The 22,001-nt window shown below is 34.0% G+C and overlaps 1 protein-coding gene across 1 annotated transcript in view; it reads right to left on the bottom strand.

Moving 5' to 3' along the window:
* LOC149628471 (solute carrier family 12 member 2-like) overlaps nt 1-22,001 on the bottom strand; it is a 220,973-nt gene that overhangs the window by 184,539 nt on the left and 14,433 nt on the right. Inside the window, exons 2-5 of the mRNA XM_089851400.1 lie at nt 17,811-17,894; nt 17,524-17,599; nt 16,093-16,188; nt 11,856-11,995 (exon numbers count right to left, since the gene is read on the bottom strand). Coding sequence (XP_089707526.1) covers nt 11,856-11,995; nt 16,093-16,188; nt 17,524-17,599; nt 17,811-17,894 — 396 coding nt within the window. The remainder of the gene's footprint in view (nt 1-11,855; nt 11,996-16,092; nt 16,189-17,523; nt 17,600-17,810; nt 17,895-22,001) is intronic.

A 22,001-nucleotide genomic window follows, 5' to 3' on the forward strand; every position in this document is an offset into this window, starting at 1 on the left:
TTTGATATTACACTTAGTTGTTCCTGGAAGTATAGCGTATAAATGAGGAAAAGAACACTCATTCACGGATCAAAGATCACCTCATTATGTTTCAAAATTCAAAAGACACTATATCATGCGCGCATCTCAGAATGCAAAATGGTTGGGTCCTACGAGTTACCTATTTTAAACAGTGATTTTTAAGAAGTGATATCTAGTTTATTAGGGAGGTATAAGATTTCTAAGTATTCGCGCGCCACAGTCCCAGTCCCTTTTTAAAATACAAGGGGGACGTAAAAGGAGGCCGGGCTATTTCGCCTTTTCTTAGTCGAAAAATACGTAGTTTTCGTCATTCGCGTCGCGCTGACGTGAGTTTTCAAGAACCAATGAGATGCTGGTTGTAATTATAGGCGGGGATTAACTCCGGACCTACTTTCGGACTGGAAAAGTGGTGAATTTTTACCATCTCCCTAATAAACAAGAAATCACTTCTCGTTTAATGTAAAAGAGTACAATTTCAATAAACTGTGTGCTTCTCTACTTTAATAATTAAGACCCTAGCATCGTTGGAAATAATACCGTTGTAAAACCTATTTCTTCACTACTGTATGATGAGCTTTTGCTTTCAACATCTTTTGTGATACTACGACAAAAGAGCGTTCTTAGATAACAATATTCAATATTCAAGCGATTTTCTCACATAATTGAGATGCGAGACGCTACCACAATTTTTTGATTTGTCTTTCATATTATATACTTTCTTATCCCGGAAATTTTATATTATACCGTTTTTATGAACAAACTTCCACCGTCTTCCGCTTCCTGGCTTTATCAAGAAATTTCTTTTTGTTTTCTTTTATCTGGGCGCTTGTAAATTTTACAAGAGAACCCTCTAGCTACGCGATATTAAAGTTTCCAAGGTATGGACAGAAGAATCAGAGATATGCGCGAGTATTTTAGAAGTAAAATGTTGTTCTCCCTATTCGAGGCGATTAATCGAAACGGTACGTTGAATTTCAAATTTTCGAAACTAATGATTTTTCGAAATTTTTTAAAGATAAGATCCAAAATTTATTAAAGACAACAAAATGTAAAATGAGAAGAATTAAATTTAGACTGAAATTATTTAGAGCCTTAAAACTAAAAGTTAACCGTAAATTTTGAAAATAATACTCTAACATGCTCCTTCACAGTTTTTTTTTTAAATTTTGAAATTTCTGAATATATTTTTTATATGTGAATTTCTTTAAAAGTTATAATAATCGATTAATTTTATGAATTATAGAATCGATTCAACTTTTTAAGAGGTGAGGTCTTTCGATTATTCGAGGCCTTCTGAAACATCGAGATGCATTTAAAAATTTACTTTTCCAAAAAATACACTATGTAAAAAACCATATCAATCAAAAATGTCTTGATTAAAAACAAGACATAAAGTATCGATAAGACTGAAGCTATCACTTGACTGAAGGATCAGATATTAATTTTTCTTTTTTATTGAAACTTAAAGGCATGGTTAAGATATTCCATTACCGCGTTCCGTTTTAATAACTTATTTTACTGGTAATCAATTTCAAAAATTTACTTATCTCATCTTTTAGACCACTATTCCATTTCCCGAAAACATTTTATCATTACGTTAAATACTTTTGAGAGATAACGTGTGAAAGGTTCCTAAATAGGCTAAATTCGTGCCCGTAACGGTTCCCAGTGAAACTTCTTAATTATTTTAAAAACCATCGCGGCTATCGAGTGCAAAAACGCGTCTAATTACGAAAAGTGCGTTCTAATATGATCAAAATCGCAATTTGAAACATGATTCGATTAATCGAAAATCGTAAAATAAAATATTTTTCTTATACTAAAAATCTTCTTCAAGAAATAGTGAATGATAAAATATAATTTTGTACCGTCTATTAAAACGATTGACCAAAAAAAAACTATGATAAAAGTTAAAATCAAAATGGTTTAGACATTTTATGTAATTTTAAGCGATTATTAAATTAAAATTATTTCGAAACAAAAATTTTTCTTCTGAAAAATATGATTACTTCATTACTCTAGTATATTTATCATTTATTGTTCGGATTGAATATAGAAATTAGAATAATCCGCTGTTTATGAAATTTAAAATTCAACTGATCGATTCAATTTGATCGATGAGAAATATTGAACCAAAAAAATTGTGTAATAGCCAGTTTTGTGATAGTAATATTCAAGTATACATGTATAAAAAGAGATCCATCATTAGTAATGGTTATAAATATTGATACATTATCAGAGACAATAATATTTCCATGTTTACTTGTATCTATGATAATGACGAGCGTAAGCTATTGGTATAAATCGTCTGTCTTGAAACTTCTTAAATGACAGGCTTAAGACTTTAGTTCGTTTCTGTCTTTATAGGAAAAAGATAAAAGGTATCCTCGTTGTTCTCCCCAGACAGATTTATCTCGGAAGGAATTCCTTGGCGGACATTGTTATTGCAACTCAATTGTTTTACAAATGAGGTTGTTTTTCCAACTGACGCTAAGCTTACTTTTCCCATCCAGATTCCATGTAGCATACTTATTGTTGGCTCTCTTTCCACAATACGACTACGGCTATTATAATGGGATTTCTAGACGATAAGAATTCCACGTTATTGGGGATTTGTTCGTATGACATAAATGGACAAAAGTCCTTTTCTTGGAGTAATACAGTATGCAGTTACGCGTGGATTTATGGAAAAATGGATGTAGATGTTTCAAGGGTGATTTTTACATGCGTAATCCAAAGCTATCGAAGTTGCTTCACATCTTTTGACCGATTATAAATTAAATATGACGTATCTTTAAATATGATTTTATTTCACATTATTTAAAGCAATTTCGATATTTGGTATTGCAATGAAGTTGCAGCCGGTGTTAGCCAGACTAGACTTTCAGACTTAGCTTTTGGGAGAAGCTTGGTTTGAGATAAAAATTATAAGAGTAAGAAAATGTAGATGTCTTCTTATTCGTTTGTTTACAATTTGGCATCTTTAAAAAAATTACGTTTTAGTGTTTCAACAAGATATGATATAACCTTAAACTACTCTATACAATTTAGAGGGATAAGTGAGAGGGCTTTTTTGAATAAAATATTTTTAAAATTCATTGGACTATTAATGTAAAAAACATTTATAACCACGCAGATTGATATTTATAGCTCCTTTTTGCCTCCGTTACCTGGTCTAGCCTGATTTTGTTTTTAGTTTTGCCAGTTGATTGAATTATTTTTCTGATATTATAATTTCTGATACAATTGGGCAGGGCACCTTCAAATTTGTTATAGTAATGCGTAGATGGACAAAGAGGGGGGGGATAAAATTTCCACAAATCACGTGTCGTAATTAATGAACAGTTCTTGATTATTTTACTTCAGGAAACAGATTTCATTCTAAATTAATGAGGTATTCTGTTGGGTAGACTTGCAATACTACTTGGTGTTATACAGGACTAATCGGGAATTTTTTGGCTAGACAGACACAATAGCATACGTATATAACCATAAGAAAATAATATATAGCTCCCTATAAGTATGAAACGTAGTACATTTTCATACTACAGCATTTGCTCCCAAATTTGGCGCGCTTACGCTTTTACGCCCCGTGGGAGAAGTTTCGGTACTACGAGTAATAGGGGGGTGAAACCACCGCAGCCACCTAAGGTTTCCGCGAAAGGCACGAAGGGCCGGGGAAATATCGCCGCACCCGTAGAGACACAAGATGCTCGCCTTACCTCGTACCAGTGTAGGCGCTAGCCTCGTTCGTCAAAATCTCGCGCCATCTATTAATTTATTATGGTTATTTTGACTTGTACTTAATCAGTTATAATTATCATAATAATAATAACTTCTTGACTTTTAACTATTTAATTACAATATAAAATATCAAAATTTTCTAAACAAATATTTCATCTTTTTAACGACGCCAAAAACTCTTAATAGGTGGCATTAGAAACATTTTACAAATTTCAATGGAAGAAAATGCTGTTTACATGGCTTAAATGGAGAGTTTCATACTTATAGGGAGCTATATATTATTTTCTTATGATATAACCATAAAGAAAGAGATAGCGTGATTTCTAAGGCATTTAAGCTCTTCATCCGGTGAAGTACTCTGCGTTATAGGATAGGCTCTATCGTGATACAATCTTCAACATAGAAATCATTCTTTTTCGAATGGTAAACGTGAGACTAGGGTGTCTTTTGCAATTCGCATAGAAAACCGTATGTCATTACTCTCACCTAGAGACCTATACGTTACCATCCTATTCTTCTAATATCGCGTGTCAAAGGGTCATCGTGGTTGAAGCGATGTGCGCTCTTGTAAGAACCACACCGCAGTAAGTGTGATTTTTAACAGATTTCATTCAACGTGATGCTCGATTTGAAATCGTCAAAACTCTCCAGCTTATCATGGAAAAAATCCACGCAAAGTTAAATATCACAAATGAAACTGTAGTGTTTATCAAGTAAGTTTGAAAATGATGATGATAGGTCGGTTTTGCAAAGTCCATCAGAAATTAAGGGAGCTTGTTCTCTGGAACTGTAACATAAAATTTTGCCGTCCGGGTCACGGTTTACAATTTAATTTAGAAACTGAAAGACAATGCTCGATTTAAATAAAGGTTCATCAGTAAAATACTCTAATCATAACCTGAAAACAGCAACGCGAAAGTGAAAAATCATTGAAAATTTTCGACTAGAAATTGCACAAAGGACACGAACCTTTATACGTGATGGACTTTTCAAAAACACTGCATATTTCAGCGAATATAGGAAGCAAAAATGTCAGTGGCTAAATTATAATCTTGATTCTCAGAACCTTTAGGAGTACAACTATGATTTAATATTAAATTTAACAATACATTTTCAATACCTTTGCTAATTTAATATTTCTAATATTATCCAAATTACAATAATTTTCTCATCTCTTGTAGACAGATATAAAGGCATTTGTTGGGGTTGATAGGGATATTATATTTAAAGAAGTTGGTTAACATTAACAACAGTTCTTTTTCCCCTTTTCTCTTTGAATCAACCATCCATGATTGTTCAATCTCAGCGACACGTTTTGTTCAAATAATGAGGTGATTCGAACTGGAACAATTTGTCTTCGCCTATTAAGCAAATGCCTCACTTTCTTCACGAAAGTAATTGTCAAATTCTTTACATTAACAGTGAACCTAGACTACATTTAATATAATTATTCTTTCTTCATCAAATCGGTGTTTTTGACATGTAATTTCAAGAAAAGGTTCTTGGAAATATCTTCAAAGTGAATAAATAAATACTTCATTTTTATTAATAAGGAATTTACTCGATGTCGAAATATTTTTCTTGGAAATGTTCATAGTTGCGACGATCTTCCTTTCAAGTTAAAAGAAAGATTTTAACACAATTTTACCGGTCCCTTGTCTTTTAAACGTAAGACCCCAAAGGGGTTTCTTGGAAGCTTGCAAAAATAAGTATTCGAAACGATAGGGGACGAAAAAAGTAAAAAATAACGATATTGCCAAAGTCCAGTAGGAAAGCCCGAAAAATAAAAAGATCGAGTAAGTAAGAGAAGTTGGTGAAAGTCCAAAGAGGGTGGAATATCCAGGATTTATGAGATGGCCAAAAAGGGTTTTGGACAAAACTAAAATTAACGGGAAAGACTTAGAAAAAGAGTAAGAAGAAGAAGGTCGTAGCCTGAGGGTCTCGCGGTGCACGCTGGGAGAAAATGAAACGGCTGCCGTGATCGATTCTTCGTTTTAAGCGCGTTTTTACACGGACGATATCCCTAAAGGATACTTTTTCTGACTCCTTCGAACACTCTCCATTTATTTCGCCTACACACCCTAATGAAACTATGATAAGACAGAGTACAGGGTGTGTTATGCCGTCGTTTTAGATGCATAGTGTCAGAAGTAGGGTAAGGGACTAGAAATAAAGAGCCCTAGCATTGGTAATAGATCCTGGCACTAGTGAACAAATTTGAGGATTATATGCCGCTTCCATCGCACGTACACTAGAGAGAGAAAAAATTGGTCGAGTTCCAAAAGCATTTCCTACCCCCTTCCCCCTCAACCTAAAGCCGCGGAAAACGGACGCCGGTGCTTGATTCTAGTTCGGCCCCCGTCTACCACCACGAGCGTCTCACGTTTTGGAGGGGAAATTCAGAAACCGCCACCAGAGGGCCAACCGTTGGTGTGTTATCAAGAATATTCACTTTCGACAAGTGAAGAATTTTGTCACCCTCGATACTTATAGTGCCTTATCTTACTTCTCATAATATTCAAGTAAGGATTAATTCGCGTTTACTATAAGTGGAAAAAATTGAAACTGTATATTGAATTCTATTTGTGCCTCGATGAGATCTGGGAGGAGCATTTATCTTAACACATCTTCGTATGACGTCACAATGGTAATATGGTATAAACATCGTGAGATTACTAAAATACCTGCGTGCCCAAATCTTGATGTTTCATCCTTACATAGGGGAGAAGAGTATGGATTTCTAAATACAGAAGTTCAAGCTACTCTTTTTCTTATGAACAACACACTCTCCCTTTCAACCTTGCTAGTTTTTATCCGAATTGGTGATCAGTTGATACAAGCGTAACTGTACCAAAATGAATGCAATTGTGTATAAGGAAAGTTAGGTGAATCCTTTCACCTATAAATGCAAAATGCTTATTCTCACAAGAAGGGAGTAGTGTTGATGCCTTGTTATAAATATTTTGAAAGCCGCTTTGCTTAAGTGGCCAATCATAGAGACTATTTAGAGGAGTCTTCGTGAGAGGTAAAACAAATGTAAACCGATTTTCAAAAACTTGTACTCCTTTCCCTGGTTATTTTGAATTCATAGTGGAAGACTCGATCTAAATAATTCTGCACATGAGAGAAAGATGGCGCTGTTTCAAGTTTAATTTCCCGAGCACCTGACAAAATTCGCCGATGCGAATGCGACGACTTTCCTTTTAAAACAATCTCCCATTACCTCAAACGAGCGTTTATCGCGACAGGGTAAAGTTACAACACCCGGTTTGTAATATCTCGTCTTATTTTTTTATGATATCTTTCGAAAGGGGAGTATATTTTTAGACGAAAAGGTATAATTTAGTTGTGTGCCTCCGGGTTTTATATCATCTATATTTTTCCTTCATTCTTCCGAAATAAATCTCTTTTGGGGATAAAAAGAAGAGTGAAACCATGTGTATAAGAAAATATTCCGTTTGCTTGAAAGCGCATAGATACTTAAGTTAAAATGGTTTGGGAACGCCTCTTCCAGAACATTCTGGCTCATTCTCTAAGCTATTCTTTTTCACCTCTGATATTACAGAGATTAAGACCTTTTAAAACCGAATGTTTTTCAATTTGTGACACATCTTTCGATTTGAACTTCTATTTTCCGTGAACATTATTTTGAACTATTTTTTATGTTTGGGAAGAAAATCCTTATGGAAAATATGATTCTATAGGCTTTTTTATTCAAAGTTTTAAAGTTAGTGTTGAATAATGAGCTTAAACTACCACGTCGCACATACATGATCAGTAGTATATCATGTCAATTTAGTCTTCGAACCCAATTTGCGAATTTTTGATATAAAATTTGAAAGGTGGTCTGAAAACACACCGTTTAGGAAAACTTGGTTTTAGCAGGAGTTCATAATAACCCCCTTCGGGGGAAGTACGAAACTGGCCATAGAGCTAATGGTAAAAATCGCGAACAACAAGATTTTGTCGTTGCGCATAGAAAGGATTAGCCTGTTGATGGATATACAACTTTACAGTAGATTATAGTGGTATCTATGCTCCTTGGTTTTCGTTCCAAAACTTCCGTTGGCTGGGATCTCCGTCGAAAAGAAAAATGGCAATATGGTGGACGTAGAAACACGTTGCAATTCTTATATTGAAGATACAGCGAATAAATTTGTCCAAACTGTTTTAATTTAACCACGGGATTCTCACTCACACATATCACAACAAAACATTAATGACGAACGATTAAATGTTTTGTAGAAAACTAGATACCAATCAACCATCGAAAAGTCAACTTCTTAGCCAAGGCTTAATTTCCACCGCGCCGACAGACGCAGTCGCGACTCGCGAGCCATTTTCGCTCCCAAAATCACAAGATAAAAATAGTGCTAAACCGGAAATGTGGAATTTAATGCGCGTGGGCCCTAAAAATTGGGGTAACTATTTCTGGTGGTCGCCCGTTTCCGCTCAGTTTTATTCTGCACACCTTAAAAACATATAGCCCGTTTCCGCACAATTTTTCATAACCCATTTCCGCACAGTTTCCAAAAAAAAAAGCAATTTTATTTTCTTGTTGATTACATTTTAAAAAACTTGAATTTATGCTGCTGGCCCATAGGACCGAAAATAGACAAAATGTGGGGTTTTATGATTATAAAATCATCGATGCTATTTAACGATAGATTTATTTTTTATGCAGATTTTTCAAACGGAATTAAAAATGCTCATTTTATTTCTATTTTTTAACAAAAGCATACTTGGTTTAATGCTAACGTCTATCAATACACTTTTCTATATTGACAGTGATATTGCAATGGTCAAATCCCAAGTTTAATAGCATGCCTCTATTGTAGCATAACCTAACCTATCCAAAAGCTAACAGAACCTTATCTAACCTAACCATAACCGAACCGAACCAAACCTAACCTAACCCTAACCAAACCTAATCTAACCCAAACCGAACCGAACCAAACCCTAAACCATATCGATAGTGATATTGCAATAGTCAAAATCACAAGTTTAATAGCATGCCTCTATTGTAGCATAACCTAACCTAATCAAAACCTAACCGAACCTAACCCCAACCGACCCAACCAAACCAAGAAGAAAATGAAAATGTTTTAATTGCAAACTGTGCGGAAATGGGTTATGGAAAAAAATGTTGAACTAAAATTTCAATGTAAAATTTGTGCGGAAATGGGCCATAAAAAGTGTGCGGAATTGGGCTATGAATCTTGAAAATTGTGCGGAAATGGGCATCCTCGCTATTTCTTTGGGAGTAAAGCGGTGTATAAATCCGCTGAGCTTTACGGCGAAACTTTGTTGTTACGGGCTTTTTAACCGGTTTCGTACTTCCCCCCCCCCGAAGGGGGGTTATTATGAACTCCTGGTTTTAGATATTAACCAAAAAGTGTATAGAGATATCTAACATCATAGAAATAAGATTTTACATTATAGGCGCGAGGAAAAAAGCGTGTTTTCAAATTTTCATTAAATTGAAGTGAAGGTTTAAAAAAAATCCCGAAGACCTTCAACTGAAGATTAAAATTTACAATGCATATTTTCTCATCCAAAATTCTCTAGCCACACTATAGAAAACTCGAAGAATATCTTAATTACATAGAAATATTACTCCACAATATATTAGGTAAGCTACCATTCAGAGTTAACTTTCCACGAAGACACTCAGGATGTAGTATGTTTGATACTTATTTTTCACAACTATCAAAAACACGACGCTAACTAAAATGCTAAGGGTATACATTCAAGGCTTAAGGGGTTTACATTTAAAAATATTTTTAAAGGAATATAAAAAGGCCTTCGAATACATACTTGTCATTTGTTAAGAGAAATATTTAAAGTTTTGATTTTAAATTGTCTTTGGCGACATATGCAGGTAATTAAAACTATCAAACTTTTAGAGTTGTCGAAATTTAACGCTTCGCCTCTAACCATTTCTTTTTGTAGCTTTGCTGGAAGGAGAACCAAGGTACAAAGAGTAAAAAATCGAATCGAATAAGTTTTCCTTTCGGATATTATCTTTTGAATATGTTAATATGTTTCCTTTCACCGCGCATAAAGAAATTTTGTGTAAATAGAATCGTAAAACTATGGATTCACAGAAATTTCTATTCTACCACAAGGTAATAATGTATTTTGCTGTGTTACGGCTGAGGAGGGTATATTGTGTACAAGATATTAGAGTGTTTATAAAAATTGTGTATTCTCTGTAGATTAAGCTGACTTTTAAAACCTCAAGCCTTGCTGGTCTTTCTTAGGACCGCGAACCGTTAATGTTCCCTAATGTAAATTCATCAACTTTTCCTTAGCGTTTGCTTAAGGAATTTTTATAATAGTAAATTTTAGACGCGAAATTGTACGTGAATTTTCTTCCGGTTGGTTGCTACATTCCTTCATCAGTTTCATTTTAAACCGCTGGAGAGCGTTACTGAAAGAGCTGTGCCTAAGTTTTTGGAAATAATTCCATCTTCTCAATTTCTCAAAGAAGTTTGATTGGTGATCTATGCCAGCTCTACGTCAAAAATTATCAAAAACAGACGAGAAGAAGTTGGTCCCTTGGACTTGTAGTATTACACTCGGATTTCACTGGGCGTTTTTCCTGCGTTTTTCGCAAAATTTTGCGGAAAAGGAAATTTTTTTCCTCTTTTTTTTTGGCGAATTTCGCGATTTTGCGTTGCGGGTCCTATTTCTATTTTTGCAAATTTTCCCGAGCTGCGTTTTTTTCTCCGTAGGCACAAACCAATCATCGAGGGTATGCTAGTCACGTGGTTAACACTGAACGCAGGTTTACTAGGGAGCCGCCATTTTGAAATTTTCGGTGTTTAACCGAGGCTTAACCTGTTTACCATCATTTGATTAGAGGACTGTGATGTTATTTAAATATTAAAATGAATTGATTCGAAAATTTTGGTGGAAAAGAAAGGAAGTATCCTTTATCTTTGGTATGGAAGAAAATTAAGTTACAAAGATGTTAATATGAAGGAAATCTAATGAGCTCAATCGCTCAGTTCGGACACGGGGCTTATCAGATATTTATTTCCGCCGTGGTTTCGTCCAGTGGAAACCGACCACACAGGATAAAAATTTCCATAGCGGTTTTTACCTTTTTCGCTTCTTCTGCGAATTTTTTTCCAGAAAGAAATTCGCCCAGTGAAAACCGAGTGTAACTTTGTATATTAACGACGAAAAACGTATTCGCTATTTGATCTTGACTCAAATAGATCCAATAAGACAACATAAACTAAATAAGCTTTGACTATATTTAATTTATGTTTTTTTTTAAGAAAAATAAATCTTAAACCTTTTTTAAAGTAATTTTCCTATACTTTCCCTGTGGACTGTAAGATTATTTTAAAAATATTAGGTTGGAACTTAAGGTAAACAGAAAGTTTGCGACGTTTGTAGATCAAAAATAATATTAAACATCAATTTTAATGGTTCAATTCTGAACTCTGTTATTACCATAAGCGAATAAGATTTGTTTTATAAGTAAGACTTTGTAATGCTATAGACTTACTGAGAGCTAGTTCGAGAACGACAAGCGAGAATTGACTACACTCAGTTTCGCAGTACATCTTCGTATTAGGTCTGTACTAAGCCTTTGACAGCGCCTAACCAGGCGTCGCTTTACGAGAATCTATGACGTTTCAATTACGTCACTTCATGACATGCTCTCAATATCCAGTTACAAACTTATGGATCATATCATATCTTATGAACTTATGCAATTACGTAACACTGTTTTTTTTTAATACTCAGTCTTGAATATAACCCAACAACAAATTGAAAGAACATTTCATCATTCATAACTATGCGTAAGTAAGTTTAAATTTCAATATGGAAATAAACTAATAGGTCAATAAAAATCAAAATAATCTATACAAATCAAAAACAACTTTTTGATTTAAAAAATATCATTAATTGTATTCAGCAATTAACTGCGAAACGTATCGTCAACAGACCATGCAACTATTCAATTTTTCATAATACTTTACCTTCTACTTCAATTTTATCAAAAATTTAGAACGTAAAAATTTTATGTTGAAAATTCATTTGAAGAAAAATAAATGGTTTAATAACATTACCTTTAGCAAATCCCTTACGGTTTCTGCAAATCCCACTACGTACATAGCAACGGCAACGGCATTAGCTAAAGAAAATATTAAACCAATAGAGCCTCCAAATTCGGGTCCAAGACATCTTGAAATCATATAATAAGATCCGCCTAAAGTAAACGAAGAAAGAGTATAAAAAATTCCGTTAAAAATCTTTTCTTTTTCTTGTGATTTTCTATAAATTAGATCTGAATATATGAATTTCAGCGAGATGGTGAGATAAATGTATAACTTATCGTGTTTGATGGAGGTTAAATTTTTATTTTTTGACATTTTTTTCTTCAGTCAAAAAACTGTTCAATGATTACTTTGGATCTCTTGAAACTTCAAAGCGGAAAAGAAAGAAAATCCGTTTCTCTATTTGGTATTTTTTTTCTTTCATACTTATGGGAATACCATTGTTATTTGCGTCCTATGGTTTGGAACTAAACTATTTTAAAATCTGTTTTTGAAGGAAACAGATTGTTTTACGGTTTTTATCGAAGTCAGTGAGTGAGTTCAGGTTAAGAAAATGTTCGATTGACTTTGCTAACATAACGCAACCAACACCGCCTCTAAAGTATTCTTAAAACTTTAAACCGCAAAGACTTCAGAAATTAAGTGTTCAGTTACCATTTAGTCTCAGCTGTTTTAATATTTTAAACTGAACCAAAGACTCGTAAATCTCAAGAAGGGGAATCCTAAAACACACTCAAGTTGGGATTCAATTTCAAAGCATGTCGTTGACATTTTTCCATACAGCAAAGCGATACAAAATCATCTTTTTCAGTTTCAAAAATTATTTTTAGTGAAAACTTGAAACACCCAAGAGCAGTCGGTGGTAATAATTTTTATTTCGCTTAATTTAATGCACAAAGAGCTGACATAATCCAGGACTGAAACTCATTTTGCCTTATCAGGGATAGATTTAATTTTAGGAGTAGGAATGGAGAACAGAGCAATATGGGCGCGCGTCAAAGTCCTGGATCCCCTTCCACGGGACGGAGGGGTATGAAAGAAGAGACGGAAGGGTTATAGCGACAGAGGTAAAAAGGAATTACGTATTTTTCGCCGTACCCGTCAGCAACGTCATCAAAACGTAGTTTTAGTGAGCCAATAAGATAATTTAAACTTTTCGTTACCTGTTGGAGGGAGGGGCTCTATACTGGGCTATGAGTCGGACTGAAGTAAATACTAACCGTCCTCCATTCCTACTTCTAAAATTAAATCTATCCCTTGCCTGATTAAAGCCAACCTAGTGATTAGTCCAGTTCCATCCGTTTAAATTTTTATGTTACAAAAGCATTTGTATTGAGCCAGTTTAATCTGAATCGTTTGGGGTTTTATAATAACTGAAATGTTTCCTGTACACTTACTTAACCATTTCTTGAAGAACCTTATCGAAATGCAAGATTTTACAAATGAAAGTCTGGGAATACAGAGAGAAAACGAAAAATATCGCGTCTTTGTTTGAACTTTAACATTCAGAGAAGAAAAATATAAAAATGGAAATATTCTGTATATTCTTTTTTTTTTAATAAGAAAATCTATACTCTTAAAGGCGGGAAAGTTACACTATGAAGTCTATATTTGAGTCGCGTTTTATAGACCTACGCTTCAGTAAAGCTTTGAAGTGTTAACCTTAAATCTAAGACGACAAAGTCTCCAAATTCTATTCTGTTCTTGGAAAGGAAAGGGCTTTCTTAGAAATTTTCTTGTTTTAATCGAAAACAAATGCCTAAGATTCAATATTTAAAATATAATTTATGTTTTTATCTAGACTCTTAAAGTTGATACGATGAGTCAATTTAATTCGACCAGGATTTTGTTCAAAGTCAAAATTAATTATGGCTGTGCATTAAGAACAAATATAAAACAAATAAATTTCTGAAAAGATTTCAAGTAGAACTAAATTGACCCTCAGTGAAGACTAAGCGAAAACGTTTGAATAAATGCGATCACTGGAAAGCATTTTTTATAGTGTAAGACAAGTTTACTTTGGTAAAAGAAACAAAAGTTTATACTTTCCGGAATCTAAACAAGAACTGAGTTAGCTCCATTAAGTTATGTTTCCTACGTTTGAATAAATCAGTTTTTATTTATCTATTTTAAAATGAAATTAAAATGGGATTTTGGAGCTCAAAGTCAGACGAACTTCACTCAAATTCGTGTATTTTAACTTTTAGAAAACCTAGATTGTGCACTAAACTAAGCAGCTTCTATCTCAACAAGTAAATAGAAAGCCTTTATGGGTCTCTATCTGCCCAGGGCTCTTTTTATATTTATACGCAATTTCACGGAATATATGATCCCTTTGGTATCCTACAACATTTGTTCGCGAGAAATGCAAACTTATCTTCTTCAAAAGCCTAAAAATAATGGAAAATAGAAGAAAACAAAAATTCATATAGTGCGAGGGGCTGACAACTTCGACTTTTTATGCAAGTGCATTCACTAGACGAAGGTTCACCTGGACAACCTGCTTAGCATCCGATACTTCATTGGTCAAAAACAAACTACGAGTAGTGTTATACCAAATGTTTTGTCCTGATGGATTCTATTTTACTCAATGTGATTTGAAAGAGAAAATTTCTCATCTTCAGGAATTTAAAGAACGATCATGAAATGAATGTCATATCATAATCATATAATAATGCTGTTAAAATCCCCGAAATGATAGTTGCACTAATTACTGTAATAAAAGCTAATATTTCTGAAAGTTATTAACAAAATATATAGACACTTGAAGCATTAATAAATCAAGGTGGCATTTTGCCATATAATAAGAGAACGACCATCGAAAGAAATGCAATTTGCTGGTGTAATATATTTACCAGGTTTTCACAAATAACCAAAAATATTTTAATGCCTTAAAACCCGAGCTGATTTCATCGAAGAGAGGTAAAGATAAAGTAGGGTCCTGGTCGACCAATGAAATACGACAGAAAGTGAGACTTCACTTGCTTAATACCATGCTTGGTAGTATCAAAAGTGGATGAGAGGAAAAGTATGAAAATGGCCAAAAGTCGCGAGTCATCAGAGTTTCGCCGTAGTTGACCGTTTTATTGGCGTAGCTATACTGGGCCTGTTCACTCCCTTAAAATAGGTCTTGTGTAAGTCGTGTTAATTCGCGGTTACGCGGTTACCGTCGTCTGCCATTGTGTATGCTAGAACTGCCTCGATTTGTGTTTGTAGTCAGGACAGAGTAGCTGGTAGTGTTTTAAAAGGTATTTGAAGGTATAATATGGATTTTAGTAAGGTTAGTGAAGCAATAGAAGAGCACATAAAACTAGATACGTTTAAAACAAATCTCGGTAATTTAGCTATAGCGCGAGCAGGTTGCGTCGTGATGCGCGTGATCAAGTGGGCTATGGTTAAACCAAGGAGTATAAATGTCTGAACTACTTTCAGTCGCGAGTTTGCAAGTCCATCAGTCACTAGTAGGCTAAATAGTTATTGGCGAAACTTTGATGTCCACGTTTTTTAACACAGGCTCTATGGCCATTGTCATACTTTCCCTCTCATCCACATTTGGTAGTATTGACGAATTTCGGAACAATATTTCAAGTCGATAAAAGCTGGTTTTTAGAGGCTATACGATTTTGTTGCGGTATTACGTACAGTCAAGAAGTGATATCTAGTTTATTAGGGAGAAGGTATGATGCCTAAGTTTTCGCTCGCCATAGTCCCAGTCCCCCTTTCAAAATGCAAAGGGGGGGACGTAAAAGTAGGCCGGGATATTTTGCCTCTCCTTAGTCGCAAACTACGTAATTTTCGTCATTCGCGTCGCGCTGACGTTTGCTTTCAAGAACCATTGAGATGCTGGTTGTAATTTAGAGGCGGGGATTAACTCCGGACCTAAGTTTGGACTAGCGATAAAGATGGAAATGTGGCGAATTTATACCTTCTCCCTAATAAACTAGATATCACTTCTTGGTGCAGTAGTATAACGGGTGTGATGAACCTCTCGATATAGTCCGGTATTAAGGATGGAGTGTTTGGGGGTAATAGCGAACTTTGTTCGGGGATCTGAACAGTGAATGTTATAACATAACAAGCTTCGTTTTACCCAGCTTTGATCTCAATATTTTATTTCCACCTTGTTGAGTTTTCGTACGGTAGTGGTCTCTTCAGGGACATTTTCGTCCCATCGGGGAAGCGATAGGACTTTAAAAAGATCTCGCCTTTTCTTCAAAGGCATTATAGCGTTTATGTTTTTGGTTCATACCTCCTTTCACTTCTCCGTTTGTGCAAATAGCAGACATTGAGAGTGTCGTTAAGACCGTAACGCTTGTAGCCAACATAATTACGAGAATTGCCAAACCTAAAAATATATATAAAATTGTAAAATGAGTTTGTGTATTATTTTTTTTTATTTTTATCTTTAGCAGAAGTGTACTCGGTAAAAACAATTTATAGGTTATGTTCCAAAAGTATGACACTACCTTTACTTTGTAATGCTAGAGGCTTACTGAGAGCTAGTTCGAGAGCGACGCAAGAATTGACTACACGCTGAAGTGCATCTTCCCATTTAGTTTCTATTAAGCCTTCGACAGCGCCTCACCAGGCGTCGCTTTATGAAAATCTATGACGTTTCAACTACGTCACTTCATTACAAGCTCTCAGTAACCTGTGACAAACTTATGGAATATATCTCATGAAGCTATGATAAAACAGATCAAACGAACACTTATTTAGAGTACTGACGACTGAAAAATAGGATGTTTAATAAATGTAATCCAAACACATCGGTATGTTCCTATTGGACCAAATGGCATTCAACCACAGTTTTACATTTTTTTCTATTTTCAATATATTTAATTGTCAGACCAATGGCGGGTTAACGTTGAATGGTAATTGGGTTCTTGAATCATCGTAGTATCGTGGTAGAAAATAAGGAAAATAAGGCTTCTGAATCATAGACTCAAGATCACACCAAGGAGGAGATAAATGTGTCTAGTTAATCTAGTGCTCTAGTGTGTGTAAAAATAACGATAACGATTCATTTAACATTTAGACAAATGAGGTTCGTATACGACAAATAAATAACTCAAATGATACAGGGCCTGCGCATTATATGAGTATGGCTTGAGTTTCACTTTAAAGCATAGCTTTTGCTATGAGAAACGGGAAAATTCTGAAATTAACCCCCCTCCCTGGAATTAACACTCTCTGCCGAGTGTGAAATTATGCGTAATTGATTGTTAGTTACCAAAAGTAAATTAGTTTCATTATTCCCATTAAATTTATAAATATAGCAACGACTTGTCTTGATAGTGGAATAGTGAAAAACACCACTTTACCGACATCTGGTAACTGCAAATTACACGACACTTTTTTCATAATGGAAGTGAAGAATTCACAAATCGTGATAGTTTCACGTAATATTATACGACTGAAGCTAGTCGAACAACTATAAATCTTGAACCTTTTAACAAGCAAACTAACAATTAGAAGAGTCGAGACTGAAGGCCAAAAAATATTCGTAAACATAGTAAACCTTCGGTCTTTTAAGTGGTGTTTTCACTAGCGAGATAGTTCATGAAAAATACTTCTTAATTCAATTACAGTGCTTTTATGTTTCGTAGTTTCAATAAGACCAGAATGGAGAGTTTTTAACTCTCCTCAAATGCGGTTCATATCAACTTCTTTTTCTTACCTAATCCTGCTTGAGCAACAACCCAAGATAGACGAAGAAATAGCATGACTCCCCAAATGTTCAGCATACATCGTATCTAAAATAACACGCCAACATTTATCAGATAAGTTATTAAGGCAAAATGTTTTTGAGCAAAAGCATCTTAACAACCGTAAATACGTCACTTAAAAATTATTACTTCCAAGTTAAACTTGATATCCGTCAGTTAACTTATTTGTCAAAACGCTTCGGACGATGGAAAGTACTTATGGTTATTGCGTTACTAATTCGAGAAATAATTTACTTACGAATACTCCAGTTATCCATCCAAATTTAACTCCAGAAACTACGACTTCGTCGTACAGGGGTCTTTTTTCGATTGCAAAGATTGACTGTAAAAATAATATTTTTTTAAAATAGTTGTAAGGAAAATAATAAATTAAACCGAGTATTTATTACGATTAAAACAATATTTATGTAAATAATTCATATTTTATTGTTTCGAGATTGAAGATACTTGAAATTCAATAATTCAAAGAGATTTTTCTAAAACGTTAGACACTTCTATTGGAAATGATCACGCAAGAACATCAGTGACAGTTCGCATCATGTCAATCAGAAAACGATATATGCCTTGGTAGTAAGCCATAGTTAGAATTCGAGACTGTTACTAATCATTTTCTTGTATCTAGCATGTGACGTAGACGAATTGACTCTTCGTATGCTTTGAATCAGTTAAACAAGCCCTTACAAAGCTTTTACCCTTTGACATCGTGACCTTATTTATTAACAAACAAATAAGGTTTTTCAGCAAATCTACTCTTTCTATGTGTTCGCAGAATTAACTGAACTTGTTTACCACTCCGAGTGACGATGACGTTACGGAGAGGTATTATAATGTACGTGTTTGTGTGTGCCTGTCTGTTACTGTGTTCGCAGTTGGCAAATCGGAGCAAACGAATCCGCAGTTAAAGGAATATTGGCTTCTACTCCATTTTCATCGTTAGTGTTAATATATACGCGGCAATCGCCTAGGGTTACAGAGAAACGTCTATAGCCTCCCAATGGCAGGGCTTCCACCAAAGGTTTACGCAATTGTGCTGTTTCTTATCTCTTATCAGGTATCGGACAACTTATATACCCTAAATTTCCATCAATTGTTAAAGAGGCACACACTTAATTTCAAACGTCATCAATAGCTGTTTAAAATGATTTTAGGAATAACGTTTCTTAAAACAACTTAAATACAATTAAGGTAAATTACTGATAATTAAAATAATGAACATAAATTATATTTCTTTAAGTATATAAGTAAAACCTCTTAAGTGGGTAGATAGTTCTCGTCTCGAATTGGAGAAGTTTGTTTTAATACAGTCTAGCCACTAAATATTATCTGTAGTATTTTTCGATGACTAGCACCATTGCATTTAACTGTACATCGAATCTGGACCACGCCGGAAATTTCCAGACTGTATAAAATGTATGTTGAAGCTGCAGTTAGGTTTTTGATAATTTTATCAGTTTCGATAAGCCTATTAAAAGGCATTTTGTATTTAAATCTTTTTAAGCAAACACTTCATTGTCTTCGAATCTTTGATCACGACAGAAAGTTACGCAAGGGTGTAAATACGTTAAAAGCTACTTATTCGCATGAAGATAACGAAGTGTTGTTGATCACTTATTGTTAATTCGTCGATAGTCCCAAGCCATTCTTCGAAACTCGTTCAAAATAAGGTCTGATAACAATGCATTATCAACAAGTTACCTACTTATATTTCCCTTTTTGACGAAAATATGTTATAGGTGCAGTAAGTTGCCTGTCCCTTATGAAAAAGCTACTGAACATATATCTAATTTTTAAATTAGCTCATTCTTACTTTAGGTTGCCCTGGTGTTGTTTAGGGAGTGTCTATGTAAACACTAAACACTAAAAAGAGTTTGATGTCCAGCCGCATGAAATAGGCCTATTTGCATGATGTAGTTTTTACAAAAACTAGTTTTACTCATGTAGATAAGATGTTTTGGGTCTAGACTAAGACGTTCTTCACTGTCTTAATGGCGAGGGGTTCGTTTCCGTCCCAGACTGAATAAGAACTCAAAAAAACCACTTCATAAGACTTTTCCTATTGTTACTGATATCAGCCATGTAATTTGAATAAATTCGATTAAGAAATGTGACTGTACTTATAGAGCAAACATGCAAACATACTTCTTACATATGTATACAATAAGATGATACATTGCTATAATTTGAAAAATTTATTATTATTATTTCATACCATGTTTCGAATTAATATGAAAGCATTTTGAAGGGGACTTAAAATGAGGTAAAGTGTAAATATGTGAAGCATATTTTATACGAATTTAGAAATCGAAAATTCTTTCCTAATTATTATGAAACAATTCTAGCAACTTTGACCTGAAAATTGGTGAGAAACTGCTCGCATATAGCAGAAATTACGTGCTCGCTCTCAAACCTACCATACACACTCGTGCAAATATTTTTTCCACTTTGATTTTGCTAAAAGGATTTTTTTAAATCAAGAAAGAGATGCAGTCAATATTTTCTAGAAACTTGATTAGGTTTTTTTTCTTGTTTTTCATTTCGTGCATTGCTGTATTATATATTTTGGTATTTCTCTTTTTCCGTTTTTGGAGCTAAAATATTCTAAGTTCGAGAATACGAATATATTCATAAGATTCCAGTGATGGATTTTAAATGCTTAATTCCTAAATATTTAAAGTTTAAACTAAAGTCATTTATATTTTTCGTTGGGAAAATATTTTTGGCCAGTATGAAAAATGTCCATAATTCCGTTCAGGAGAAGTTTAGAAAGATTGTTTAAAATAAACGTTGCTTGGTTGACCTCGGCAGGTTTTTGTGTAACATTAGACAACGTCGCTAGCACACTGAATTTAGAGGAATGTTTTGCTTTCGGAAAAACACAATGGTTCAAATTAAAATTATTCTCAAGAGTTACAATGTACAAGCATCTTAGTTAATTAATATTATTAAACACTTCAATCTTACGTTCATTGGAAATATTATATTTTATAAGTGGTATCTATCATATCAACTTTTAGTTAAAAAGGAAAATTCTAAGAGAGCGCTAATGTATTTGTGAAAAAAAACGAAGATAAGAATTTTTTTTAAAAATAATTGATGTTTCATAATCATGTCTTCAAAGTAAAAATTTTAATATCCGGGACTTCAGTCAATCCATTTGGTTCTCTTATCTTTTACTTTGTGTGGTCTGTCCACTATAAAAAACCTAGTAGTTGTAAATAAAAAAACTAAAATCTCTTTTAAGCCTTGTTTTTCGTTTTGCTAGCTGTGTGTGAAAGAATTATACAATGCCATGAGCTCATGGTCAGAAGATGGTGAGGAACAACGGGCATTAATATTAAATAGATATATCAGGTTTGTTTCGTATTACTTTAAAATTTGATGTTAAATCGTAAATCCTACCGCTAATGCACAGTACTTTGATTAGTTTTATATAAAAATAGAAATTTAAATTTTCCTTAAAATTCAATGGATATTTTACGAACTTTGAAAGTGATTTTATACCAATCAAGGCAACCTTTTCATCCTGACAAAACCAGCTGCCATCAATTTCAATTGATGGAGCTGAAACTGTGTGGATAACGACTTAAAGCAGAAATATAAAATTTCGGTATAAAAATCGACGTGCATTTTATAAACTGACGACTTAGGAGTATGGTTTACATGAAATTTCTATATATTTAATATTTAATTCAAAAACGTATTTATTTTACATAATATCAGAGCTTTATATTAACTATATACCAAACCAAACGTACTATTCTAATCTTTTTTTTTGCACAATAAATCTCTCACAGTAATTGTATTGTTATTAAAAGCATTCGGTTTCAAATTTGAAATCTGTGCAATAGTTTTATCGTATTTTCCACTTCAAACTAAAGAAGTTCTATAATTCAAATCAACGCCAAATTTAAATATCATTACTTATTATACCAATATAAATGGAATTAGAATCGAACTAAACGATGTTAGCACATAACCCAAAACAAAAATGAAGTAAATTGGAGTTACGTAGTTTTTGCTCCGAAGACCACCAATCTATACTTGTCGAATTCACTCCAAGGTGATTATCTTACCAAAGAAAAGAAGCTCTAGGTAAATCTAAGGGCAGTTGAGGGTGATGGGGCGAAATAGAAAAGACAATTGAAGAAATTCGTAATGCTGAATTTTCAATTTGTTTTTCTTTTCATTATTTTTTTCTGGAGTGAAGACACTGAATATTGAATAAATTTCTTTTTTCCTCGAGCTAGCTTTCCCAAGAAAGAAAGTATAGACAAATTCGGAAAATGCGTTAATTAAGAGATCTTTACAAGGACACGCAAGTATTTTCGTCCACGGCTAGAGGCACCGCGAGTTCAGTTGTTGCAATGACTTCGATATTTATACAAAGCTAGCTAGGTCACTCTGCACGAATGATATATTTTTGGTTCCT

This window comes from Phalangium opilio, unplaced genomic scaffold (genome assembly GCF_054372755.1).
Source record: "Phalangium opilio isolate 3A_F unplaced genomic scaffold, DU_Popi_V2 ptg000105l_1, whole genome shotgun sequence".
NCBI classification, from domain to species: Eukaryota; Metazoa; Arthropoda; class Arachnida; order Opiliones; family Phalangiidae; genus Phalangium; species Phalangium opilio.